Below are 25,866 nucleotides of genomic sequence, written 5' to 3' on the forward strand. Positions count from 1 at the left end.
CCGTCTGTGGCGTACTTTATAGTACTTGCATCAGTTTTCTATGGCCGAAGCTTAGCACTATGAGTGTAATTATAGAAAACCCACTTTCTTTTCAATTTTTCTTGTTTTTGTTTATGTATATACTGGATGTGTTGCTAGACTTACGATAGATTTTAATGGGGATCATGTAGTAGTGGCAGTAGCCGGAAGTGTGAAAAGTAATTGCAAGAGATGTTCTGCCACGTCAACAGCATAAGAACCTAGCCTGAGCATCCAATGCCGTTGTCGATTGATATCTGCCAGACTGAATATCTTATGTTTCAGTGTTTGTTCTTTAATGAACTGTCCGGGCGTGAGGTGGAAGAGAAAGGATCATTGGATTTCTGTTATATACTGTCGCCTGGAGCATTGCTCGGAACTGAATATCAGATATCTAGTTCATAGACGGGCACATGTGGTGTTTGTCTTGCTCGCGATATGTGAATGATGCTATTAGTAGACTTTTAAGTACAGGATAAAGCGACCATATAGCCATCTTATAACTACAAGTACATATACCCACCCCGAGGCATAAAATTATGCGGATCATTGTTTTGGCCATGGATAATCCACGCATGCTGCTTTTGTCATGCATTGAAGAAGAAAAAAGAGACGGCAAGTCCCCAAGAAAGCGCAAACACCATTCCATCCTTCGGCTATTCTGTCTTCCCACCATGCGGATGAGCAAATAACAGTGGACTAGTAGTTGAGTCCACGATAGGCATTTCCGTCTCCACGCTGCACATCCATGGTGTCGATCTCGATGATGGGGAAGCCTCCCATCTCCTCCGGGATAGTGGGCTCAGGCTGCTCAGCATACCAAGACTGGATACGCCGGGCGCTTTTTAGGAAGCGTTTCTGGACTTCATTGTAGTCGGGTACCGTTAGCCTGAAGTCCCGCTTGACGAATTTCCCATCCACGAGCACGTGCTGGATATCGCCGACATTCGCATGGAGAATGACGGCGGCGACGGGGTCTACCCATCCTAGCATGCCGGGGGAATCACTGTTCCAGACGATGAGGTCGGCCTTGGCTCCGGGAGCTAAAACACCCAGGTCAGGGCGGCGCAGCGCCAGGCCGCCGTTGCGGGTGGCGAGGAGGAATGCCTGGTCGGCGGACATCGGGCTGTTCTTTGGTAACTTCCATTGTTGGTCGACGACTGGCGTGTAGAGCAGTGAGCGCGTCTTCTGGAGCCATAGGCGGGCCTGAGTCAAAATGTCGATGGAGAAGGCGAAGTGGGTGTCGACGCCCAGGCTACCCTGGTCCTGGATAAGGTGGCTGCGGGGATGGGATTGGCCGTAGTGCATTTCGGACTCGGGCGTAATGGAGAGATACTGATTTGTGCTTCGAAGGAGAGTTGCGTCGTGAGCCGTGAGGACGCTTCCATGTGAGAAGATAACTGGGATGCTTGTATTGAGGATGCCATATCGGTGGAGGTCTGCGGGGCTATTGGTGACTGTTTACGGGAGAAGAGAATGTTATTCAATGCCTCCGAAGCGGGGACCAAGTAGGGTAAAACTTACGGCCCCAGGGACCTTGCATGGAGTGTGTCGTGAGGACAGAGACATTCGAACTTCTAGAACTTTAGTCAGCTTGGAATGTAAACCCAAAAATTACGGAGGGAGACCTACTTCGCTAGAGAGATGATGGCATTGACTTCCGTCATATTGGGGTCCGGGCCCCACGTATCGTATGCTAAACCGATAGAGGTAGCGGTTCCATCGAGATCACTCTCGTTGACAATGGCCTTGAAGTCAGCTATCTGCTGAGTCACGGTGAAATTGGGAGCCGGGCGGATGGCATAGGCCCAAAAGACGCGGGCGCCACTGTCTACCGAGGCCCGAAATCCCGCCCTAGATGTGCTGGGGGACCACGTATGCTGAGCATGGTCTAATGTGGTGGTCACGCCAGCGTTGAGCGACTCATAGAGCCCGGCCAGCTGGCCGATGTACACATCATCGGCAGAGAAGGGGGTGCCTGCGAAAAGCTCTTGATAACGGAAAAAGTATTCTATCATGCTCATGTTTGAGCCGAAGGTCTTGTACGCAGTCTGCCAACCGTGGCGGTGCGTATCAATAAAGCCAGGGGTGATGATCTTGCCAGCGACATCGATGATCTCAGTCTTTTTGGGCACCGAGGAATAACCCCCAGGTGGGTAGAGGGCTACGACGCGGTCATCCTCGATTAGGACAGAGCCATTGCGGATGATTTCCAGAGACTCTGTACTCTGGTCATACCCGACGATGGTTCCGCCAGTGAAAAGAGTGGACGACGCTGCAACCAGCTGGGCTGCGAACGGCAGGGAGGAAAGATTGAGGTGGAAAGCCTTCATCTTGGGCGGTGGGAACAATGCGTGGGAGGAAACGAAACGAAGGTAGGTGGCGCGGTCAGTTGGCCAGACTAGATGTGTCTCGACGGTACATCGTGCCTTAATGTACGTAGTAGTCTTTTAGCGTTAAGGTGAAGAAGGGTGCCTTCATGGTCGAGGTAGCATTGGATCAGCGCTTGCCAAGACACAAGAGTGAAGATTTCCACCCAAGGGCCCATAGAAAGGGATGGATGCTTTCCAAGCCAGCCCGCGCGGCTGACAGAAATAGTGTAGGTTCCCTATCCATATTGCGAAGAGGGCAAACGAACATTGGTTTCTCGCTGGAGGTTGAGTAGTTGCTAGGGTGTCGGCCCTTCGGCCTCGGTGCACTGGGAGCGGAAATCTCCGAATACTTGCCACTCCGAGCAACCCTCTCCCCTCCCCCCCCCTCTTGCCCGCGGGGGCCTCTTCGCCCATGTCTCCGGAAACAGGATAGGCGGTGTCATGAGAAACCCTGATAGCTCTGCCAAGTAAATGACAGGTGATTAGAAATCAAACCCTCCTATGATAGACAAGTGAAGGGCTACGGGTTACGGGCTCAACGAGTCAATGCAGGGACTGCCATCACGAGGCCACAGCCCAGATTACGAATGAAGAGCGCCCGAGGAGAGTAAAGAATGGCTGCAAATAACACTGAAGACCAGGATGCTTGTCTTGTCTTGTCTTGCAAATGTTTGTTCAAGAAATGTTAATACAGGGAATTCCTTGCAAGAGAAGCTTCCATCCCATTGGCGCGATATCTAGCTCTCACTTCACCATTTACATGGGGAAACTATCCAATTCTTCCAACTTCCAGTACCGTTTCATGTTCTCAGCGCCTAGTGTCTTCACCTCCTGGTCGAGATGGGTCCATAGCACAGTGCCAAAGCTGTCCAATTTCTCCCTCAGCATGGAGAATTGGAAATCAATAGTGCCCCTCCGACAGGCCTGGAGGTACTCTGCTACGATACCCAAACCGTGATGGATTACCTCGTGCTGCCGCAAGAGTTCCGCAGTGGCAGGGTTATGTTTGTCAGCCTTGCGGAACTCGGGCATCCGGCGGGCCAGGAACGGGAAGAGGTAAGCCTCCTCGTAGTCGTGGTGCATCGTGACCTCTTGGGTGAATCTGATGCCTGGGAGTTCTGTTAGATGGACCACTTAATATGAACAGCGATCATGGTCGACGAGGGAAAGAGAGCCGGACTAACCTGCATCTATGAAATGACTCTGGCTCATTCTGGGCGGCAGCATCCCAGAACTGCAGGCATTGACCATCATCGTCCAAGTCCTCCGGAATCCTTGATGCTGTCGAGAGGGTCAGCATGTGGCGATTCGAATGAGCACAAGTTGATAAGGAAAAAGGGCAGTAGGGTAACACGAACATATCGGTCCATGCGAACCGCATAGCGGTTGAAGACCTCGAACATAGCGGGCGTCAGTTCCACAGTCTCCAATCCCGGAGTATCTGCTACGTGAAGGGGCTTTGTTAAGTCTACTCCCATACTTGCCGATTATAAGTTAAAAGGTTCTAGTAATGCAATAGAAGTTTTTAGGAGAGAAAGGCACTGAAGGGAGTATGTTATGGCTTTGCCATTTTATAGGGGATAATTAAATAACATGGTTGATAAGCAAGTGACCTAGTTAAGCATGTGACCTAGCTTAACTGATACCTTAAAGGCTAATTTTTAAAAGCTAATATAAAATTTAAGCTAAGCCTAAAATAACTATAATCTAAAAGTTACTTATTTAATTATGAAATAAAGGTATATTTATCATAAAATAATACTAACTAATTTATTTATACCTAGTATAAGAAAAGCTTATTTATACTATGTAAATAAGCTTTTCTATATAAAGTAAAATAGGTAAAAATCCAAAAGAATTACTTATATATATATATACTTATATAGTATTTTAAAAAAGATTTCTTTTTAAAATTTTTAGCTGTCTTATTTAAGGTGGCTAGGTATTATAGGGTAGGCTATTTTTAGCGGCATAGTGTAGGAGGTCACATACTTAACTGGGCCACTTGCTTATTAACTATGTTATAATATAAGAGAAATATAAGTTAAGGATAAACATAGTTAAATAATACTTAGGATATTTATTATAATTATATTAAAGTATAATAAAAAGCTATATTTCTTTTTTTTTATCTTAGCACAGGGAACTAACACAACCAGTTTTGCGGCATCGACAAGACAAACATTAGCTTCGTTGCCACAAGCTCTTTCATCTGGGACGCCAACCTAAAACCTGACGACATCACCAACTCCATGTCTCTGGTATGGCATGGCTGGGCGACAGTGTGCTCCATATCGCTCATTGCGCTCCGTCTCCTCATCGGCGCCGCTGAGGCTAAATTCATCCAGATCGGCATGTACTACCTTTCCAACATGTACCCCAAATATTTGGTTGGTTTCCGGGAAGGCATTTACCGGCATGTACTTCGTAGCTGGTGCCTTTGCCGGTCAGATCGCTTATGGTCTACTCAAGATCGAATCACCCAGGTTCCATAGATGGCAAGACGTATTTCTCCTCGAAGGCGGCGTTACAGTTCTGTTGGGCATCCTGAATTTCTTCATTTTCCCCAAAGGTCTTGCCACCGCATGGTTCCTTCCCCCAGAGGAGCGGCTTCACGCTGTTCGCCGCATGGAGATTGATCTTGCGGAAGCCCAGGAAGAAGCTCATGTGAGCCAGAACAGTATCACGAAATGATACATCACATATGTCATAAATGACTGAAAAATCTCTCGATCATCATCTTCAACATCACTACTGTCCTGCCCGTCATGCCCTTACCACCTTCCTCCCCTTGCTGGTGAATGGCATGGGCTACGAAGGCATTAACGCCAGTCTCATGAGCGTACCTCCTTTTGTCGTGCAAGTTCCACCAGCGAAGCTATTCATGAGACTTAATTGGTTCTATTCAGGCTAACTACCGGGTCCCAGCGGCGTTGCTGGTCTCATCATCATGGTCTACTCTAGTGACCGCTTTCGAGAACGCTCCCTCCATATTAATTTCGGCGCAATAGTTGGCCTCATCGGCTGCATTGTCATAGTCGTGAGCTCGAATAATGAGGTCTGCTACGGTATTTCCCACGCGTGGATTGCTGGATTCTTTGCCGGTGGCTCTCTAATCGACATTTGGCTCGCCGGGAACACTCCCTGGAAGGGCACACGTAGTGTCATTCTGTGTGTCAACGGCTAGTACAATGTCGCTGGGGAGGTTGCTGGCCAGATCTTCAACAGCAGATATGCTCCGACAGGTGAGGACACGATGTTTGTTTTTAAATTGCCGAAGTTTGAGGCTGATTTGATCATAGACGAAAAGCCTCTTATCATCACCATGTCTATCATGGCCGTAGTCGTTTTGGGTCTCGTGCTCATCCGCATCATATACATGCTCCAAAGCAAGAAGAGAGTTCGCGAGATTACTACCTGGGATGAACAGCCGTTTACAGACTACACTACATCGGAAGAACGCCACGGTATCAGAGGAGGACTTTTACATATGGTTACTAAATGTATTAGATACAATTGATTAAAAGTCACTAGTTAATGGCTTACTAAGTTAGCCACTTGTTAACGGCACCTTTGCTGCCTAGAAACCTATAATGAGCTTGCTACATGACGTTTCTAATTATTTGACTTCTAATCTCTGGGTACAAGCTTTTATTGCTAGTACCTACATCATCATCTCACTTACCCTTACGCGAGATAAGCTACCTACTATAAATCTATGAAAGAATTAGTTTAAACTAAAGGGAAGAATTAGCGCTGTGGTCATAATACCTTATCAACAGATATAGATATGAATCATTTTGTTTTCAAGCAGCTATGAAACTAGACGACGTCCCCCAAGGATATCCATCCCGTCTCCTTGTCATCCACGATGTTAATGCACTCTGCATAAAAAGCAAAATCATGGATCGTTCCTAGAGGGCGAATCTAAGATGCCGATTTTGGACCAAGCGAAACACGGAGGCTGGTCCCGGATAGGGCACTTGGAAACATGTCGAGGGGCCAATGGCATAGATAAATCGCCGTCTACAACCATTGTGCTTGGTCAAGCATCCATTTGTTCCAATCCTGCCAGCTGGAGTCATACTGCGGGCTGATATTAGCTACCTCTCCCACGACGGGTCTCGACACAGGCCACGGAGCCCCCTGAAACGCTGTTGTTGAGGGTTGGCTCGGATCACCTACATGTCCAGAAGGCATATTGACCAAATTAGGTACAACACCTGTCGTGGGCTGGTTGCCCGGGAAGGGTGATGTGCTGTAACTAGAAGGCCACGCACTCTGCGCAGCAGCCCGTTGTGAGGGCGACGTTGGTACGCCTGTCGGCTCCTGCCCACTTTTAACAGTTCTGCTGCGTTGAGTGCCAACCGCTGTCAGTGGCGTTGGCGGCTCCAACTGGAGTGTATCTTCCACGAACTGGATGGGCATGCGATCGTCCAAGTCTCTGGATGGCGACGATGGATCGTGGCCCTTCGTCTGGGACATCCTGCAGCTGCTAGCCTTGGACAGTAACTTGTGGAACGGCTGCCAAAGAGGCTCATGCCTGATGGCCTCTGGCATTTCATCGAGGGTCTGTCGCACGGAAGTCCAAGCCTTCTCAGACTCGGCGTCCCAGGGCGAAGTGCAGATGTAGCTCAGGACGATTGCCAGTGCCTGCCACGGGACGTAGCCGCGCGTGAGCCAGGCCCACCTCGACATGGCGGAATTGTTCCTAAGATATCCCATCTGGCTTAGGAGGCTCATCGCGAGGCTGAATGACTCCTTGAAAGTGAAGGGGTCTATCCCCTCTGCCAGCGCGCGCTGGTAGGTGAGCATCAGTTGGAAGCGGTCGGCCACCATGCTCGTGATTGATCTCAGGCATGAGATCTGGTCTGATTCCTCCGTATCGAGGGTTGGAATATCAGCCCTAATGCCGTTTTTAAAGTTTCGGATAGCCTCAAGCCTACTCTCATAGGCTTGGTGACGGCTATCAGAGCTATTTGGAGGAGCAGTATCTTGAGGGACAGGGCACGCGACGGTGCGAGCTAGCCGCCAAGTCCGGCACCGCACAAGGCATATGGACGCATCTGTCGGCCCCTGTCGACCGACGACCGGGTCAGTCATTTCAGGGTACATATCTTTGTCATCCACATTGGTTGGAGGTTCTGTGTTGAAAATCTGTTCGGAAATGAGGGCGGCGTGGACCCGGCCGTCGCCGGTTCGGGAATCAAGAAAGCATATATGCCACCACAGCCGGCGGCGCAGCTCGACCTCAAACGGCGCCATATTCTGGAACTCAGATCCATCTCGGTGAAGTCCGAGGCTGAAGGCGATGCGGGAGAGGAGGCCGGTGAGGGTCCAAATGTAGCGCGTTGACTCCTCACACTGCAGGACGCTGAGGAAGATAGTCAAAGCCTGCACAGTGGCTAACTCTGACGTGTTGATAAAGTCGGCAGCGGCGAGCGATCGCTCGGCACCAGCGCGGTAGCGAGACGCGAGTGATGGCTTGTCTGAGGCAAAGTTTAAAGAAACCTACCAACTGGTTAGCAGAGTATGCGTCTTCTGTCCGAATTCAAAAATCACCTCATACTCGGTGAGAGACATGATGGCTGCGTAGGCCGTGCAGATAAAGAGAGCTTCCATAGCTGGGGACAGAGACCTGAAGTGGCCTTTGCACTCTTTAAGTACGTTGGTGGTGGTGGGGATATGGAGGACCTTGAGAAAAGGATCAACGTTATCGATGTAGTTCTGCCAGATGAAAAGCATCTGTGAAGGTAATGGGTATAGCTGGGTAGTCGCTATGTCATCATATGACGATGATCCGAGAAAGCTCCTAAACAAAAAGCTAGTGTTTTCACTGACGTTGTTTCTCGTTGGTGATTCAAGGCTAGGGCGATAAGCTGAGTCGGCATATGTCCCAGACTGACGATCATCTTCATCCTCAAAGGCTTCACGCACGAGTCTCGCCTTGCGATGGCCGTCTTTGTTAGCGTTTTCGTGGCCATGGGGGGATGTGTTTCGAGGTGCACTTACTTCCTGTCGCAAAGTGCTCCAAAACTCACCGCTCACATAGAGCTTACCCTTATCGTCTGACACGAGCACTCCAGGCTCCTCGTCGGGACTGCGATTTGTCCCGGCTTGGCCCTGGCCAACCTCTGAGGCTTCCCGCCCGACGGGAGAACGGCCTGAGTCATCGTCGTCGTTGCCGCCATCATCAAATGGCTCCGCGACAAGGCCACGACCCTGGTCTTCGACTACTGACCCAGCTAGGACAACATCGGCCCCCCGTACCTCCTGGTCGAAGTGAGCGCCGTAAGAACGGATGAGGCCTTCAAGGCGCCGGATTCGACCCAGAAGATCGTCTCTTCTAAGTCCCGCCTGCCCATCGTCCATGGCCGAATCGAGGTGCCGCGGTGGCCGACCTGACGTGGGGAAGACACATTGCCCTCCCCTCCTGACGCATGCCGAGCATGGGTTCCGGCGGTCGCAGCGAACCTTTCTGCGCTTGCAAGTGAAGCAGCTCCAGACGCTCAGTTTATCGGGCTCGGTAGCCGACGTGGCTCCAGGTACTGACATGGCGTGTGGTGTGGTTGAGTGCCGCAGCTCGCAGCTCGGCAGTGTGAACAGTCAAAGAGAGGATAAGTCCATCCGCAGATGAAAACGGGGGACATGTTCGGTGACCGAGGACTCCACAGTTTGGCGGAGGGCTAGCTCAGTGGGTACTTAGGTGGTGGAGGCGAAGCTCCAAACTCAAAACGATCTCCGCTTCCCAGGATACATTTCCGCTTCCCGCTTCCAGGGTAACTTAGACTAAGCTAATGGACTGAAATGCCATTTTGCTTCACGTCAATAGGATGAGACCTCAGTCCGGGAATATCGGACCTGTTTTGTAGATTATGCCGAGTCCGAGCATACAGTGGATGCAACAAGTTTAAATACCAGGCGTGTATTCTTTCAAGCTGCTAGCTGCTTTAGGTTGAGTCTCTGTGTATATTATCTCTCCTGCGCCAATTTGAGCTGTACTGATTGGCCATTATGAAACTTCTTACTAGGATTAGATATCAGCTAAAGCCAGAAGGGCTAGATCGGTACGTAAAGGTATTTGAACTTTTGCATTAGTAAACTTACACACTTAGCTGAGTTCACATGCTTGAACAATCATATCTTAAAGTGCCCAGCGACCATCAGCGAATCTTTTTCCCTCACCATTCGCACGTCAATTCGATTTCCCGCCTTGGCTCTATTCTTTTCTCTCAAATTTACACTCACTCCCCGCCGCCACATCGTCGTAATGTCTCGGGTCGTTGCAGTCGCTGGTGGTAGTGGAAACCTTGGCCGCACCATTGTCGAGGCGATTCTCGCCGACGGGAAATTCACCCCCATCATTCTCTCGCGCAAGGTCAGCAGCACATGTCTCTCAACACGTTTTTACCCGCCGTGCTTGAAGCTCAGAAACTGACAACTCCCCAAATCACACAGGTGGACACAGAAAAGGAAAAGGAGATTGGAGCTCGCTTCGTTCCTGTCGACTACGGCGATGTTGAGAGCCTAATCAAGACCCTTGAGAGCCAAAATGTCGAAATTGTCATCTCCGTTCTCAACACCATGAACTCTTCCCAGATTGAGCTCAACTTGATTGAGGCATCCGACAAGGCTACCTCCACCAAGCGATTCATCCCGAGCGTTTGGGGTATCGAGTTCCCGCAGTGGTGAGTCCCTCCCTTCATTGCATGCACCCTTTTTCTCATTTACGTTGTGGTCCACCCGACATCGTAATTTCCAGTGTTCGCTGCAATTACTAATCCCATCTCCCAGGGCCATTGAAATGTTCCCTCCTGCAGGCTTCAAGGTTGAAGTGACCAAGGTGCTCGAGAAGACCTCGCTGGAGTGGACGTCCTGGAGTCCGGGCTACTTCCTCGACTGGTGGGTCACTCCACACATTAAGTCACACATGGCTACCTTCGCCCTTGTCGTAGACGTTGCCAACAAGACGGCCGCAATTCCCGGTAGTGGTGACGTCCCCGTCGCCCTGACCTACACTTTCGACTTGGCCAAGTTTGTCGCTGCCTCCCTGAGCCTACCCAAGTGGGAGAAGACAACATACTGCATCGGCGATAAGGTCACCATGAATGAGCTGCTTGCCATTGCCGAGGAGGCCCGTGGAGCCAAGTTCACCGTCACCACTGACGAGATTGAGACGCTCAAGAAGGGCCAGGTTACGGAGCTTCCAAGCCACTCTCAGACTTACGCCTTCTTCCCCAAGCAAATGTTGCAGCCTTTCCTTGCACTTTTTGGTCTTATGTTTGCCGAGGGTGTGTTTGACATGAAGCCTGCTCACACAATCAACGGTGATTTCCCTGACATCAAAACCCATACGGTTAAGGAGCTCGTCACCGAGGCTTGGAAGGGTAAATAGATAAAACGGACGCACAAAGATTGGCGGGGGCGGCTGCAAAAGACTTGTCAATGATCGCTATGATGGCAATCCTCCAGGCACATTACTGTACTACAAGGCCTCTCTCGCTGTTCGGTGAAATCAGCCGTAATATAACCTATCTTAACTATTGGAAATTTCCACTATTACCATAGATTAAGGCGAACTTTAGTCCGTACTGATCAGTTCCCCTTTCCCTGCATTATTCTTCCTTCCGGGCTTGGTTTGATAACATGCATTACCAAAATTCTTTAAATCGACAAGATCGAATCGCGGATTAACAGATTTTGCAACCTCCGAGTGGATTGGGCTTGAGGATCTAGATTATGAAAAACCAGTGATTATTATAATAACAGTCTTACCAGGAATATAAGAAAAGAAATAAATATAATAGCTCTTAGTCTAGCTAGCAGCTAGGAAGGTATACCCTTGACGGTCCTAAGGGCACATCTGAATAATCACCCCAGTTTTCCACTCTTCCTACCTCTCTTATTCGATAGAACGGTGCCGGAATATCACTTGATTCCGTCGTCGATCTTGATCATTCAGATGTGCCCTTAGGACCGTTAAGGGGATTGTCCTTTTTAACAGCTTGGTGTCGAAAAGAAAAAGTGGATTATTGCTAAATGATTGGTCCCTGAGGAACCCCCCTGAAGACCCCTCGTTGTTACACCCTGGACCCAATTCTCCCCTAGGCCCTGCTTCAGTTCTCCGAGCATCTTGCTCATCTGCCAAATCACTTAGTCACTACCGTTTAACAAGCTGACTTCAGAATAACGCAGCCATATCTGCTCGTTTAGTCATCACTGGGATACTGAGGATAGCTCGCAAACTCCCACGGTTTGCTGTTTTGAAGCAGCTCGTAATCCAATCCATCGGGTCCCCCAATAACATACAGAAATTTTGTCTCGGGGGCGGAAGCAAAAAACCGGAATGTTGTTCCTTGCGGTAGAAAAATGAGGTCGCCGTCTATGAGTTGGGCTGTCTCATATTGGTCAACCTCAACAGTGAGCTCTCCCTCTTGGAGATGCAGGCCGGTAGCGTACTTTGCTGTGGCTTCCGTGGCAGTTTGGTTTGGAAGTAGCTTGCTCAAAGTTATGGTCCCCATGGTAAATTGGTCGTCCGTTTGATTGCCGGTTACAAGAGGGGTGATGATTTTGAAGACTCCGTCCTCCTCGTTGAGGAACTTGGGGCCAAAATTGTTGGCAATGAAGTTGGGCGTCTTTGAGTTTTCTGCAAGAGTATTGCTGCCGTTGTGCCAATTGCCAGATCCCGCAATCCCATCAACAAAGTCGCGCCTGGGGGTGAAGTCTAGTTGGGGGTAGTTGTCAAAGGTTTCTGGTGCGTTAAGCAAGGACTCAAGGACAGCAGGATTTCCTCCGGTCTTGTTCACAATCGCTGGATCTGGGTTATACTCGGAGCCAATCGGCGAGGGGTAGACGCCATCTTTGATGGTGGCAAGGAGATCCTCGAGGGTGCCACCTGGGACGAAAACTACCAGCCATTCCGTATCGGGATCGACAAACTCGAAGGCGTGAACGGTGTTGGGAGGTACGGCGGCATAGTCGCCCTGGGCGAACAGGCGACCCTCCTCATCCAGGTTGCTGGATTCGGTGGTATTGGACTTGGCCCAGATCAGAGCACGGCCCTTGGAGCAGTAGAAGCTTTCATAATGCTTCTTATGCATATGTGGCACAACATTGAGGGCTGTGTTGTAGGGACCGTTTGCGGGGATGAACGAGAAAGCGCCACCAGAAGAGTTACCCGTCACGAGAAACCGGTCGACTTCACTACCAACGCGAACTGCCTCGCCACCGTCTTTAGCAATGACATATGGACGGGGGGACTGCGGTGCTATATCCACGTAAAGACTGGGCAGATGAGCCTTGTGAGGAAAGCCAAAGCCGACATGGGCGGCTGATAATAGGAGACCAACAGCAACCGAAGGCTTCATAGTGATATTGTAAGTAAAGAATAAGGCACTATTAACCCTAGAAGATGAGCTGGTTCGATTTTCTTCTGTGTTTCTTCTCGGAAATATCGACTCTTTTGAAGCCGTGGCAAGTCACCAGTGGAATCAGTTTCTCCTCTCAGAAGCCAGACAATATCATGATGTCATGACCGTTGCTTCTAGCTATCTCATCTCGGGGGCTGAACAGAACCGTCTCAGTACCCACGCGGCATAGCTCAACTTGGTTATGATCAGAGCCAAATGTCCGCAGCGGACAATAGACCCTGAGTGATATGATCTGAATCATGCAGTTGCTTGCTGTGGGGCATTTACTTATGCTGAAAAAGAATGCGGCATAGTTAAGCTGTGATTTTAGTCTCAAGCCTTACTTTATTAATTAAGCCTAGTTATAAACTCTTATCTCCTCTAATATATATATATATTGAGAATTTACTTTGCCTAATCCCTTTATTTAGTATTATATTAAATATAAAATATTATTTAAATAGCTTTTTTAAATTTTAATAAAAAGAATTTTCTTTTATATAAGTTAAGAATAACTTTATTTTAAATAAGTTATAGAGCTAATAATATAATTAATAAGTAAGCTAATTAAATAAGTAAACTAATTAAGAATTACTTATAATATTTTTATTTAATTAAATACTTTTTAAGTATTTAATATATAATAATCTTAAAATAAAAATAAAGTTTTTTTTTTATACTTTTAGTTATTTAAAATAACTTAAAATTATATTTTTAATATACTTTAATTATATATAAGGTTAATTAGTTATATTCCTTACTATATGTATTTAATTAATAGAGTTATAACTTCAGGTTAATTTGACTTTTGCTAACTAACTTACATAAAAGTTAACCTAATTCCTTTATAGAACCCTGCCTTTACCTTGCGTTTATCTTAGAACTCTGTATATAGACTTTCTGTCTATAAGCCCTAGCTATGCTCTTATAGTTTAAGACTATAATTAGGCTAGTCTATATATTACTAATTTAGGAGCAGCTCCCCCTTAATAGTAATAACCCTTTCGGATATATTAAAGAGCCACTCTTTATATATAACTAAGTTACCTATAAAGGCAGTAAGAAAGGCTACCTAGTTAAACTAAAGGTAATAACCTTCCCTTAGGCCCCTTTCTAGGTCCTTAAGACCTAATAGCTTAGAATTAACCTAGTTTAAATTAATTAAACTAATATAATGCCTCTAATCTATATAACTAATTAACCGGATTAGGCTATAATTAAAGATAGCTATTTTAATAAGGTTAGATCTGCACCTTAATAAGAAGTTCTTCCTAATAGTAGCTATTATTATATAGATCTCTTTAAGTTCTTTTTTACTAGCTATATCTAAGGCAGGCCTAATAGCTAGATCGAGGTCGTGGCCGGTTATGCAGTAGGCATGATTATATGGCTGCAGGCTATTTCGTAGCATTAAGGCGGTATAGCTATTATGCTATTAGCAAGAAGGGTCAGAAGCTGGGTCAGGAAACTTACTTGTGAGTTTGCGCTTAATTGCTTACTTGGTCAGGGTCTAACTGACCTTTGAGTAGAAGTGTAATAGATGGACCAGGCGCGTCCTTTAGGTGGGATAAAGGAAGAAGGGTGACCTAACTGCTGAGAGCTGGTATTAATACTGCCTGGTTAAGGCAGTAATTATGCTATTAAGGCAGATAAACCATATATGATTTTGGATTCTGTAATAATAGCCTGCTATAAGGGTCTTACTGTTTAAGCCTTTATAGAAAAGTTAAAAAGCTTAATAGCCTTATATAAGGCTAATAGTAAGGAAAAATAAAAAATAAATAAATAAATTAAGGCCTTTTATTTAATTAAATCTTAAGGTTTAAGGTAGTAGCTATATAGTTTACTAAGACTTAATATTAAGGTTATTATACTTTTTTAATATAATATATAATAACTTATATTATATTATATTAAAAATAAATATTTTTTTTAAGGCCTTAGGCTTTATTTTATATATTATTAAATTAGTATTTTAACTTTTAAATAATTATAATTAATTATATAATTATTATACTTAATTATTATATTATAAGATATAAAATTAAATAATACATATTATTATAATTATAATATAATATAAGTTATAATTAATTATATCTTTAAAATAAATATTATTTATTTTTATAATTAGCTTAATAAATTAAGCTTTAGTTTTAATTTAATAACTTATTTTCTATAATAATTAAAGGTCTTTATTTTTAATTATATTATATTTTATAAGATGTCTTAGTATTATTTTATCTTAATATATTATATATTATATATTTATAATTTTAAAAAGGTATATAATATAAAATATCTTATATATTACTTATTATATTTAGCTCTTTTAAAAAGCATGGCTAAAGATTAAAATATAATTATTTGAATATTCTTATATATATTTTTATAACTTATACTAGTACCCCTTATTTACACCTAGTCTACTTATAAATCCGAACATCTAATATATAAAGTAGGTCTCGCGGGCAGGAAGAGAATGCATTAATAATAGCTATAAAGACCTTCTCGGTAATATTGCACTCAGGCCCAAGACAATTAATAACGCGCCCGAGAAAGAGAGCGAAAAGATGCAAAAGCCCCACCCCGAGCGGTGCTTCGGCTGTTCGGTCTCGGTCTTGGGTTGACCGCACCGCCAGTGGTTCGGCTCGGGGGTAGCTTGTGCCCGGTTAATTGTATTTTTTCTTCTTCTAAGTTTTATGTATCTGAGATAAGCCCAGCTCGTCATAAAGTGTGCACATCCCAGCCAGCAGCAGATCGGACCACATTAGTGACACGGTCTCAATAAGCATCAGCACGTTCCTACCCTATTACAACGCTTTCATTTCTCGGATACCCGCCTACAACAAGGTTTACACTTCTCCTGTTGCCAAGCATGGCCACTCCTAAGTCGATCGCCTTAATCATTACCAGCACCCGCGAGGCCCGCATTGGACCCTCTGTCGCGGCACTTGTCAAGTCCATTCTCGAAAACCACAGTGACCCATCTGAGACTTCGCTCACCCTGGTTGATCTTGTCAAGTTCAACCTACCCGTCTACGATGAAGGCTGCCACCCGGCAATGGTGCCATTCAAGGCTCAGTTCCAGCATGAGCACAGCAAGGCCTGGAGCGCTGAGATCAAGAAGCACGATGGCTACGTCCTAGTGATCCCCGAGTACAACTACAGCCTTTCTGGTGGCACTAAGAACGCTATTGACTACCTGATGAACGAATGGAAAGGAAAGCCTGTCGCTGTGATCAGCTACGGAATTCACGGTGGGAAGCACGCATCCGACACCGCCTATGAGGTCCTGTCTCAGATGGGTCTCCGTGTTGCCCCAACTAGACCTCAACTGGGTTTCCATGACGGCGCAGGACCGGATATGTTCCTCGCCATGGCTGGAAAACTAGGCGATGATACAAAAAAGCAGATAGAAGGGCAGGAGGCTGAAATAGCTAAGGCCTGGGATGAGCTGAAACGAGCATTGACGGACAAAGACCTGTACGTCCGTCCTCGCGCTTGGTAGATTATGTCTCGGCCTGTAAAGAATGCCATCAGGAACGAAAGGCTCTTAGAGGACGGGCGACGAAGCGGGGCTCCAGAAGCACCCCAAGCACAAATTTCATGTGATCTTGATAGTGACGCCGTGGAAAGTTTGCGCCAAATCAAATTTCGTTCATCTGGGCCTGCTTCCGAAAATGTGAAAACGTGCCTTTCTTTTCCTAGTTCAATTTCCATGCTTTATCTCTGCCTTCTTCTTTTGAATCGAATCAGGTTGAAATTTCTTCCAACCAATTCCAGGATCCATTTTCGGCCTCCTGGCTGCAGAAGGATTCAATGTCGCCAGAAGTCCGGCCTAGAATCCGCACAAGCGTTTTGGAAATTTCAGGATCAATGAAGCGGCTGACGAGCGAGAAGCCCTCGTCTTCATATCGCAGCAGTGGTGATCTCACCTTGTGGTCGCCGCAGAGCTTGTCGACAGCTTGCCAATGAAAGAGGGACTGACCAACAGAGCTGAAGGCTAGCTTTGTGTCGAGACATATGCATTGCAGGAGATCAGCCCTATGGGTAGCAAGCAAGGCCGGAAAAACAAGGGTTGTCGCTCTTACATGGCCACGATGGCCTGCATGGGTGGAGGCATCTTCTGTAAGCCGCCGCGACTTTTGATGAAGCGCTCTACTGCGGCTAGATGAGTGACAGTATATGAACTAAAGCGTACCATCTGCAACGATTCAAGAAGCTACCAGTGGTAGTCAGGGGTGTGACCTCTTGAACAAATATTCACAAACCTTCAGGATAGAGACTCGTACGTCAAACATGCCGAGGATGGCTACCGGATACACAACCTGGTACAGCTCGGAATTGGTGGCTGTGTCAAGAAACCATTTCAGCTCACGGACAGCGCTCCACTCATAGTAAGGTTTATCACTCATGCCGCGGACAGCATCCAAGATCCCGGTTATTAGCAGCCCGCCGATGTAGATACAGGCAGACTTGATCATGTCAGGCCTGAAGAAGTTGGATTGGCAGAACCCCACGAGGACGTACGTCTCACCAAGGTATGAAGAATCTGCAGGTAAGCCGTCAGAATTCAGGCCAAACGGAGGAATCAGCCAGTGCCGTGACTCTTACAAGCGCCACACAGAGACAGGTAGTTCTGGAATACACTCGCATGAATCCCAGTCGGATGATAGCCTGTCGGGCCAACATCGCGAGGACAGGGTAGGATAGGCACCGGTTTCCGGGCTGGTCTCGGAGATGAGTTTAGAGACTCCAAGACATCTTCTGCGGCCGCCGCTTTAGTTCTCATCATGGGTCAGACAGCGAACGAATCATTAAGGAATAGAACAATTATGTACTCGTTTAACCCTTCCTGCAGACCCTATTAGCCATGCCTCATGTGGTTAGAGAATACTCACTCTGTTTCGAGGCCAGCTTCTTGGCCCGAAATGAAACCATAGCCCGAGACAAGACAACAAATTTCCGCTCCCTGCTTAATCTGGGCCCCTCATAGGTAACAAATACATTCGATTGTGGAGGCATCCTTTAGACGATAAAAGGAAGTGCTGAGTGTTTGAGGCCGAAGAAGGGGGAACAGCTGGTGATTAAATCATTGGACGATTCAGCATATCCCCTTTTAGCAAACGCCTGGCTGAGTGAGAAAGAGCGGTGGCACCTCAAGCCGCTTTGTGTACAACCACTCACTGGCCTTGTCGCTTTTGAGCCTTTGCCTGAAGTAGTCAAGCACTGATAAAGATGTATTCCTCATCTAAACAGCCCTGCTAGCCCTGGCAGCTGAGGTGGCAGTTACATATTGGCTTTGACAGGAAAAAAGTACGGAAGTCGGGCGCTAAGCTAAAAAGGCCTAGTTAAGATATCATTCCCGTCATCAGGGGCTCCCTGACTTACGTGACTGTTGGCTTAGGCTTGCATGGCAGCTCAGCAGAGGGTGACCCACGGAATAACATGAGCCGCCGATTCGAGATACAGAATACTCCCAATGATGTTGAGTATGTCTGACGGCATACGACGGTGCGTGGCTCAGCCACCAAGCGCTTTGTCAAGGAGGCAAGCGAGTTGGAGCTTCCCTGTTCCTGACTAGAGTAGAGCAACGGTAAATTTCTGATATCAAACGCAAAAGATACCTTGCGCGATTACTACCTTTGTCAAAACGTGATGACAACCCATGATAGTCCGAGCAATGTCTCCACTGCAGGTACCCTGCAGCTTCATGATTAATCCTCACATCTGTTGCATTCGACCTCTGAGAGGTCTGCTTGCGAGCCAGCTCATCCGCTTGGTCCAATGGCCCTTCGCTTTCTGTAGGTGAGGCAGGATTGGAAATAAAGCGCGGGGGTTAAGAGTAAAAGTTTGCGAGTGATGACAATATATAAAAGGGTTGGCGGGATTCAGCTCTCTACCTCTTTTTTCTCATCATCACTCATCGCTCAGTTCTTCTTCACTCTTTCAATCTTCAAGCACTCGCCTTCTGGATCTCCATCCACACCCACAACCGCCAAAATGCAGCTCTTGAACATCGTCCTCGCCCTCGTGCCCCTCGTGGCCGTCTCTGAGGCTGTTTGCCACCAGAGCGGCGAGTCTTGGGGTTCCATGAAAGACTCTGTGCTGTAATAACTGCGAGACGCGTGCAGGGCGAGCGTATTGAGTGGCAGTTATGGTCAAGGCCAGAAAAAGACGCACTGTATCTTCGTCCCTGGCTCCGGCAAGCACGCCGACCTTGAGGTCAAGCGTCTTACAGGCGGCTCCACGACCCTGTCCGAGTATGGTTGCTACTACTACCTGAACCGTGAGATCACTGGCTGCTATAAGGGTGGCCGACGAGCTTACGACAACTGGGAGTTCAGGTATGTTCCCAGCTTATTAAATGTTATTGCCATGTCTAACCAGCTACTAGCGCGGACCCCAATGCTGGCGCTTGCTAAATGCCTCCCGTCCCCGGAGGCCTATCGTGCACGAATGTCCCGTGTTCAAAAAACAGTTGTTGTCTTATTGGGGGAGGAACGGGGTGTAGCTGGATCTGTCTGCTTTCCTTGCGCAACTTAACCCCCTATGTCTCTGGCCCTTCGATTCCACCACTATCACATCGTCGTACAACATCACTCTACCCTTCATTTTATAAGCCCACGTGCTTCTTTTGACAACTATAAGGAATAATATAGACCTTTATTTGTCACTCCCAATTAGAGTTATACCTCGAGCCGTTCGTAACTCTCTGGGAAGACTGGGCTGCCGGATATAAACTCGATATCACGGCAAAGCAGCTGGTACCATCCCTCCATCCTGGTCCTTGAACAGATGGTTCTTCAAATTCAATAACTGAAAGATGAAAGTCGAATTATAGCTTTAAGTCTGCCTCGCCACGGCGAAATTGAGCGTTACGATGGGCAGTTACCCGTTGTTGGCCAGACACCGATACAATCCGATTGTTGTCCTGAGGTGGCATATCATGATGAGAAATACGCTCAACTTACTAGCGACTGTTTAGAATTAATTATTAAACCCGACCTTTAAAGCAGGAATCAACATTGCTTACATGTATTGGTACCACATGGAATCTCCCTACCTGTTGTTAACTCGAAATGAGCATAGATGGCCGCCTGATTTGGGTTAAAATCCTGAAGTTGTCGGTGACGCTCATGCGTCTGGAGGTCCGCTGGAGGATCCTGCTACCAGCAGAAATGGAGACGTAATTGGTGGCTTGAGCGAAAGGTCCAGCCGGTTTATGGTCATAGGGCCTTATATCAAGTGCTTCTAACCTCTGAACAATTCGTCCCTCTCGCCCGAGTCTGCAAAAAAGGACACATGCCGCGACATGATCAGGTTGTAGTATTTTTCCTAAGAATCGAAATTAAGTAACTTATTGGCAGTCAACTAAAGGTTCTTGGCTTAGGCACTCGCATTTGGCTGCCAATTGACCCTTGTCATGACGTGCGGAAAAGCATGTCTCGGCACGTACATGCCACCGTCCTTATAAAGGAAGTCGATGCTCCGCAACGGACCATTTTCGATAGGCCTGGCCCTCCATAAGGACCAGGTGGGAGCCTGCTATGTCGAAGAGGCTTCTCGTGATGGAGTTTGCCCTGAGCAGAAACAATCAGCAACGACCCTGTAATTGGCGATGCTCGTGCTACCGTGGTTGGCCTCGCGGCGGATGATGCCGCAATAAAAGAGTTCTTGTGTTGGAAGTGGGCTGTGCTAATAAAGAGAAAGAATGAACGAAGTTGCTTGAGGATGAAGAATCGTAGAGAATCATGATGGGGTAGCTTTAAAGCTGGAACAACCATCACCATGAAACACCCCGCGATCTATAATCGTTCCTGCGTCGACTTCGACATCTAATATAGGGGCTAGGTGAAGGAGTATAATGCCTTGTACTAAAATAATACTATTAACTGTAGTACTATATTCATCAGAGTAGAGCAGAAAACTTTCATTGATATTAGTTACTCAAGGACGAATACGGAAGGCCTTTCAGAATCAGGGCAGAAATGTTAATCTGGTATTTCAATCATGCCTCGACGGGCGTAGGCCTTAGTCTTCTCTAGAACACGAGCTCAAGGTCGATCAATGCAGTCACTTATCAATAAAAGTTAGAAAAAACAAAGAGTAAACAATGCGGTTACAGCTTGCGTTGAAGCTCTACAACCCCCTGGGCTGGGCGTATTCCAAGAGTACTTGATCGTTCATCAACCTCCTCTGACAACTCTCCTCCAAGCAAACACACACTTCGACGCCTTCGTCGTCTGTCGCATCATTCACCTTCGCTCGGCTGGGATACAGTAAAACAAAACCTTCAAAAGCTGGACTCGGCCACCTGAGCGCTTTGGGCAGTCCAAAGCCGAAATCATGCGTCTCATACGCTGTCATGCCTTGCCAGCTGGACGCACCAAAATCCATACCCAGAAACGAGTTAATACTGATCTCAAGCCACCGCTTGTCCTCGTGTCCGGCAACCCACTCAAGGAGGCTCGTAAGGTACTCTGGAGTCATGGCTTTAATTGATGCTCGCACCTCGGTCGCGAGCCTGGACAGATTCCCTGTGATGATGTCATTGACAGTCAACGGCTCGCAGCGTGCCGCAGCAGCGCCGACGCCCAAGAAACGCTCAGGCAGGGGCGGGTTCCATACTTTTCTCGTGTCGACGGCGTGGACCAGAGTAGCCTTGGACTCCAAGTCGGGGTTGAGCATCTCCAGCTTCGAGCGCGTCACACTGCTCCAGAGTACAGCAATAATTGCATCATAGGTGGAGATCCAGTTGTTAACACCTTCGCTAGATGCTTTGGTCTTGAGCAAATCAATCTTGCTTTTGGAAAAGTGCCACATCTGTGCCATCAAGGATGGCATTTTGAAGCCGGCTGGTGGTGGTGTCATTGGGCCACCCGCATCCCGTACTACAGCAAGAGTTTTTTCGAGTTCCTCCATCCGAACACGTGTTGGGCTTTCGACATCCAATGGAGTTCCGTGTACGCTGAAATGCTGTTTTGCAGGGATGAATGGGGCTCCCTTTGCCGCAGCAGAACTGTTCTCTGCCCAGGTGGTTAGGAACCCATCACATCCTGGACCGTCGGATACGGGGTGATGGATTGCCAAGCCAATGATAAGGCCACCTCGAATGAAGTTAAGTTTGAAGGCTGCAACAGCAATTCCTTTTTCATTGTTGTTGCCAAGAGGTGAGTGAAGCTGTTTTGCTGTGACAAAATCCGGAAGAAGTTGACTACCTGCTAGAGAGCTCGCAGGAAACTGTTTTACATTTAGTACCATAGTCCATTGTGGTAGGGCTGGTGAATACAGTAGTGTCATACCTCTTTTTCTGCCAGCTCTTTATAGCTCGGAAACTCGCCTTCACGCAGCATGTACTTGACGTGTAGGCTGACCGTCGAATCCCGTTGCCTAGCCACCCACATCCGCCCAGTAGCAGTGTCCATTTCTAAGACACCAGCAAGGATGGGGAACTGTGAAATAGCAAACTCTAAGCCGGCGGTCATGTTTTGAACAGTTACATTATTGTCTGTAAGGTTCGGCAGGGCAAACACTTCGGTGACCAGTACGTAGACCTTGGGCATGATATGGCCCATGAGAGAAAGAGGATACCGCTCAGACTCCGGGCCCGATTTCCATCTTGTTGGATGAATACGGAGCTCGATTGGTAGACTGGCAGGAGAAGACATTATGAAATTGATGGAAGATTTGCGGATGACGTTGGAGCTTTTTCTGCAAAGAGGCGATGAAAGTTCACCAATACTGACGATGAGAGAGACATATTCGTATAAACATACATACATATATATGTATTTGAGCCGGCGGATGAGACTCCGGCGCGAGTCCGAAAGGAGCAGATCCTGGCTCCTCCCAAGCAGGGGTGCGTCCGGAAGAATATCTGCCCGGTCTACAAAAGTATAAACCTCTACAAAAGTGTAAACCCTGTTAACTAAAATCTGAGTCAGAGGATGACTGTTGATTCACCCATCGCGGCGGAACGCGGCGGAAGGACGACGTTGACTCCTTCACACAGACTACACTACACACGGAGATCTTCTGCTCGTCCCTAGGTTTGTTCCTTGTCGCCTCAATTCAATGGATCAAGGAGGCGCACGTGCTATCGAGCCGGTTGGGTTAGTTACCCCTCGGCGACTCTTGCGCAAGGGCACTCATAGCTGCGTAGAATGTGCGAGCCTGACAACCGAGAATTCGGTTATCCCGCCTTTTTCTTTGTATGGCATTGATCATTCTTTGCAGGCAAGAGACGAAAAGCACGATGCTTCTTCGACCATCCCTCCGCTACCACCTGCGTAGGATGTCAACGTCGAGGCTCTCATTGCGTTGGCCAGGAGTTCGTTGACATTGCTGTGCCTAAACCTGAGGAAGATCCGAGAACCTTGGAGAGTCTAAAGAGGATAGAGCAGATGCTTGAGAGGCTCACTGTCAAGGTTTTCACGGATAGTCCCGGGACACAGCATGACACGTCACAGAGCCAGTTCTTTGTTCCCCAGCCATTGGCGGAATGCCCGATTACGAGAGATGAGTGGCAGGACGCTCGTGTCAATGTGCGCCGTGTCCCTGTCCCTGGGGTAGTCACTGACACCGCACTGGTGAGTGGTCATCTGTTGCAAAGGCAATCACCTCCCCAATCGTCTGATGTGAGTCCCAGGTAACATCGGACAACACTATCGCGGCACCAGTTGTCCCAATTCAAACAGGCTCGGGCAGTCCTGTAGAAGACGCGACTAAATCAAGTGATTTTATCCTGCCCGAATTTGCGGATACGTGTCGAACTCTCCACGCTGCTTTGCCATCTCAACAAGATGCCAATGTCCTCTTTGGGGCTGGCAGAGCCGCCATCTATCTGCAATTACTCTGTAATCCTTACAGCCAGTTGTTTGATCAAGGGGATTGGCTACCACCTAGCATCCTATCTATCCTCCCTCCAATCACCGCCCACCCGGTACTTCTTGCACGAAAATTCTTGCAACTCTGTCTTTGCATACAGCAACTGGATCCTTCGTTCAACCAAGGTTCTCTTCACCTGGGAGTTGGTGCTAACGAAGCCATGCGGAGATATTACTATTTGGCGTCGAGCATGGTGACTTGCCATGACCAGCTTCTGGATTCTCTTGAAGGGCTCGAGTGTCTCATATTTGAAGGGGCCTATCTCATCAACTGCGGGAACCTCCGTCGGGCGCTAATATCCCTCCGACGTGCCTCAACTCTGGCTCAGTTCATGGGACTGCATCGCAAAGCCCGCCATGGCGCACTGAAGCAACATGATCCAGCGACTCGTGTCTCAGGCGACGTGGCCTGGGCACATATCGCGTACCTGGAGCGCTACTTATCTCTTCTTCTCGACATGTCGACTTCCATCACAAATGCTAAATTCTCATCCGAGGAGAAGACGGCCGGCCAAACCGATGCAGAATGGCTGGAAAATGTGCAGATTGATATATGTGAACAAATCGTCAACAGAAACCAGCGTGGTGACTATAATCTCGCAGACACCCAGAGGATCGACAACCTAATGAACAAGATTGCGAACAGCATACCAAGCAACTGGTGGGCTCCAATGAATATCCGCCCAGATATGAGCGGTGACGACGTAATGTCGCTAGTTGTAAACGCGCAGATGCAAATCGTTCACTACAATCTGCTCACGGTTTTGCACTTGCCGTACCCTCTTCGTAAAAAGGACCCCGATCATCGGTACGACTACAACAAAACAGTTTGCACATATGCGAGCCGCCAGGTTCTGAGCAGGTATATCCTTTTCCGGTCCATCGTCAGGATCGTCTTCTGTTGTCGTATCGTCGACTTTTGTGCCTTGACGGCCTCTCTGACCCTTTTACTCGCCCATCTCAGTGGCCAGAGCCAGGATTCCACATGGCTGCTTACGCATCAACGCCTAGAGGACCGGGCGCTGATAGATAAGACGATAGATACCTTGGAGGAGCTTAATCGGTTGAACAACGATGAGTTGACAAGGGAGACTGCCAAGCTGGCAAGGAAATTACTCGCCCTCGAAGCGGATTCTGCCGAGAGTGGTGATACTTACAGCTGCGGCATTGTGAAAGAAACCCAAGACGGCAATGATGTAGGGCAAGGGAAGCGTTCTTTTTACCTTGCGATTCCATATTTTGGAAACGTCAGGTTGGCGCCTGATGTCTCTCCTACACGATGGCCCGATCCGTCTCCAAGCACAACTCAAACAGATTACTCATACACGACTTTGCCATCAGCTATAACTACCAGGCTTGCTTCTTCTGCGTCCTTCGAGCAAACTTCAATGTCATCGCACATCGCCTCATCACAATCAAGTGATATAGTGCTTCAGCCAACGCAGCAGCATCTACAGCGTCTGCTCATCAGCGACGAGGGACATATATCGCCAATCTGTACCCTTACAACGGCCCATCAGAATCAAGAGCTGGAAACCTTTGATCTACCCATGCCTGATGTTATGGCGGACGCAGCTTATTGGGCATTCCAGGGAGTTGATGCCGCTTTCTTCAATAGTCTAATCAATGGTCAAGTAGCAGATTCGGACGCTTGGAATAGCAGCTGGTGTGAGAATGGTAGGTAGGAATATAGTATATCTTAGACATAGATGTTATAATATATTATTCTTAGTATAGCGTGCGGGATAAGCGAGCGATGCACTATACTGTGCACTGAAAAAGACCTACCTTGTAATAACTCAAAGCTCTAAATAAAATAACTAGAAATCCATAAAATTTACCCTGAGTAAAAGGATTTATAATAATGATATAGATTTTCCTGGATTTTTAACTATTTTATTTTTTATCAGAAATATTAAAATAGAATATAAATAGATTTCCTTATGAAACTAAATAAAATAAAACAAAATAAGTAAAATTATAAGGAAATTTTCATATTTTAATACATAAAGTTTATGAGTTATATTAAGGTTTTGAGCTGTTTAGGGTTAATATTAATTTTATAGAATTCTTTAAGATATTAGATTTAGGTATAACTCCTACCTAATTGGAAAGTGCGTTGTTTGTTTATGCATGTTGTAGCTTTTTATCTATGAAGATTTAAGAAGATACGCA

General features: G+C 47.2%; 11 protein-coding genes across 11 annotated transcripts; 5 read left to right on the forward strand and 6 right to left on the reverse strand.

Moving 5' to 3' along the window:
* Positions 1-717: 717 nt before the first annotated feature.
* Positions 718-2,351, reverse strand: FOBCDRAFT_206894 (amidohydrolase; the record flags this gene model as incomplete). The annotated part of the gene is made up of 3 exons (XM_054707023.1): positions 718-1,475; positions 1,543-1,595; positions 1,651-2,351. The coding sequence occupies 3 exons, from the start codon at positions 2,349-2,351 to the stop codon at positions 718-720; spliced, it is 1,512 nt and encodes a 503-aa protein (XP_054562998.1).
* A 795-nt stretch (positions 2,352-3,146) lies between these two features.
* FOBCDRAFT_279796 (uncharacterized protein) lies at positions 3,147-3,868 on the reverse strand (the record flags this gene model as incomplete). The annotated part of the gene is made up of 3 exons (XM_054707024.1): positions 3,147-3,499; positions 3,575-3,671; positions 3,749-3,868. The coding sequence occupies 3 exons, from the start codon at positions 3,866-3,868 to the stop codon at positions 3,147-3,149; spliced, it is 570 nt and encodes a 189-aa protein (XP_054562999.1).
* A 774-nt stretch (positions 3,869-4,642) lies between these two features.
* On the forward strand, positions 4,643-5,084 carry FOBCDRAFT_206896 (uncharacterized protein; the record flags this gene model as incomplete). The annotated part of the gene is made up of 2 exons (XM_059609185.1): positions 4,643-4,810; positions 4,842-5,084. The coding sequence occupies 2 exons, from the start codon at positions 4,643-4,645 to the stop codon at positions 5,082-5,084; spliced, it is 411 nt and encodes a 136-aa protein (XP_059465925.1).
* Positions 5,085-6,094: 1,010 nt separating this feature from the next.
* On the reverse strand, positions 6,095-8,945 carry FOBCDRAFT_190320 (uncharacterized protein; the record flags this gene model as incomplete). The annotated part of the gene is made up of 5 exons (XM_059608689.1): positions 6,095-6,106; positions 6,162-7,901; positions 7,953-8,336; positions 8,403-8,635; positions 8,690-8,945. The coding sequence occupies 4 exons, from the start codon at positions 8,943-8,945 to the stop codon at positions 6,417-6,419; spliced, it is 2,358 nt and encodes a 785-aa protein (XP_059465926.1). The 3' UTR covers positions 6,095-6,106; positions 6,162-6,416.
* Positions 8,946-9,584: 639 nt separating this feature from the next.
* FOBCDRAFT_253251 (uncharacterized protein) lies at positions 9,585-10,910 on the forward strand. The gene is made up of 3 exons (XM_054707027.2): positions 9,585-9,768; positions 9,849-10,078; positions 10,185-10,910. The coding sequence occupies exons 1-3, from the start codon at positions 9,661-9,663 to the stop codon at positions 10,783-10,785; spliced, it is 939 nt and encodes a 312-aa protein (XP_054563002.1). The 5' UTR covers positions 9,585-9,660; the 3' UTR covers positions 10,786-10,910.
* A 689-nt stretch (positions 10,911-11,599) lies between these two features.
* FOBCDRAFT_146507 (RmlC-like cupin domain-containing protein) lies at positions 11,600-12,757 on the reverse strand (the record flags this gene model as incomplete). The annotated part of the gene is made up of 1 exon (XM_054707028.1): positions 11,600-12,757. The coding sequence occupies one exon, from the start codon at positions 12,755-12,757 to the stop codon at positions 11,600-11,602; it is 1,158 nt and encodes a 385-aa protein (XP_054563003.1).
* A 2,920-nt stretch (positions 12,758-15,677) lies between these two features.
* On the forward strand, positions 15,678-16,310 carry FOBCDRAFT_147107 (flavo protein-like protein; the record flags this gene model as incomplete). The annotated part of the gene is made up of 1 exon (XM_054707029.1): positions 15,678-16,310. One exon carries the CDS (start codon positions 15,678-15,680, stop codon positions 16,308-16,310), a length of 633 nt encoding a protein of 210 aa, XP_054563004.1.
* Positions 16,311-16,554: 244 nt separating this feature from the next.
* On the reverse strand, positions 16,555-17,594 carry FOBCDRAFT_279802 (uncharacterized protein; the record flags this gene model as incomplete). The annotated part of the gene is made up of 4 exons (XM_054707030.2): positions 16,555-16,846; positions 16,894-17,024; positions 17,074-17,354; positions 17,417-17,594. The coding sequence occupies 4 exons, from the start codon at positions 17,592-17,594 to the stop codon at positions 16,555-16,557; spliced, it is 882 nt and encodes a 293-aa protein (XP_054563005.2).
* A 1,211-nt stretch (positions 17,595-18,805) lies between these two features.
* On the forward strand, positions 18,806-19,227 carry FOBCDRAFT_279803 (uncharacterized protein; the record flags this gene model as incomplete). The annotated part of the gene is made up of 3 exons (XM_031190795.2): positions 18,806-18,912; positions 18,958-19,149; positions 19,200-19,227. 3 exons carry the CDS (start codon positions 18,806-18,808, stop codon positions 19,225-19,227), a joined length of 327 nt encoding a protein of 108 aa, XP_031032026.2.
* A 1,717-nt stretch (positions 19,228-20,944) lies between these two features.
* On the reverse strand, positions 20,945-22,473 carry FOBCDRAFT_145995 (transferase family-domain-containing protein; the record flags this gene model as incomplete). Its single annotated transcript, XM_054707031.1, has 2 exons — positions 20,945-22,045; positions 22,108-22,473. 2 exons carry the CDS (start codon positions 22,471-22,473, stop codon positions 20,945-20,947), a joined length of 1,467 nt encoding a protein of 488 aa, XP_054563006.1.
* A 406-nt stretch (positions 22,474-22,879) lies between these two features.
* On the forward strand, positions 22,880-25,428 carry FOBCDRAFT_206904 (uncharacterized protein; the record flags this gene model as incomplete). The annotated part of the gene is made up of 4 exons (XM_059609186.1): positions 22,880-22,970; positions 23,042-23,394; positions 23,454-25,368; positions 25,424-25,428. The coding sequence occupies 4 exons, from the start codon at positions 22,880-22,882 to the stop codon at positions 25,426-25,428; spliced, it is 2,364 nt and encodes a 787-aa protein (XP_059465927.1).
* Between the last annotated feature and the right edge of the window lie 438 nt (positions 25,429-25,866).

This window comes from Fusarium oxysporum, chromosome X, assembly GCF_013085055.1.
Source record: "Fusarium oxysporum Fo47 chromosome X, complete sequence".
NCBI classification, from domain to species: Eukaryota; Fungi; Ascomycota; class Sordariomycetes; order Hypocreales; family Nectriaceae; genus Fusarium; species Fusarium oxysporum.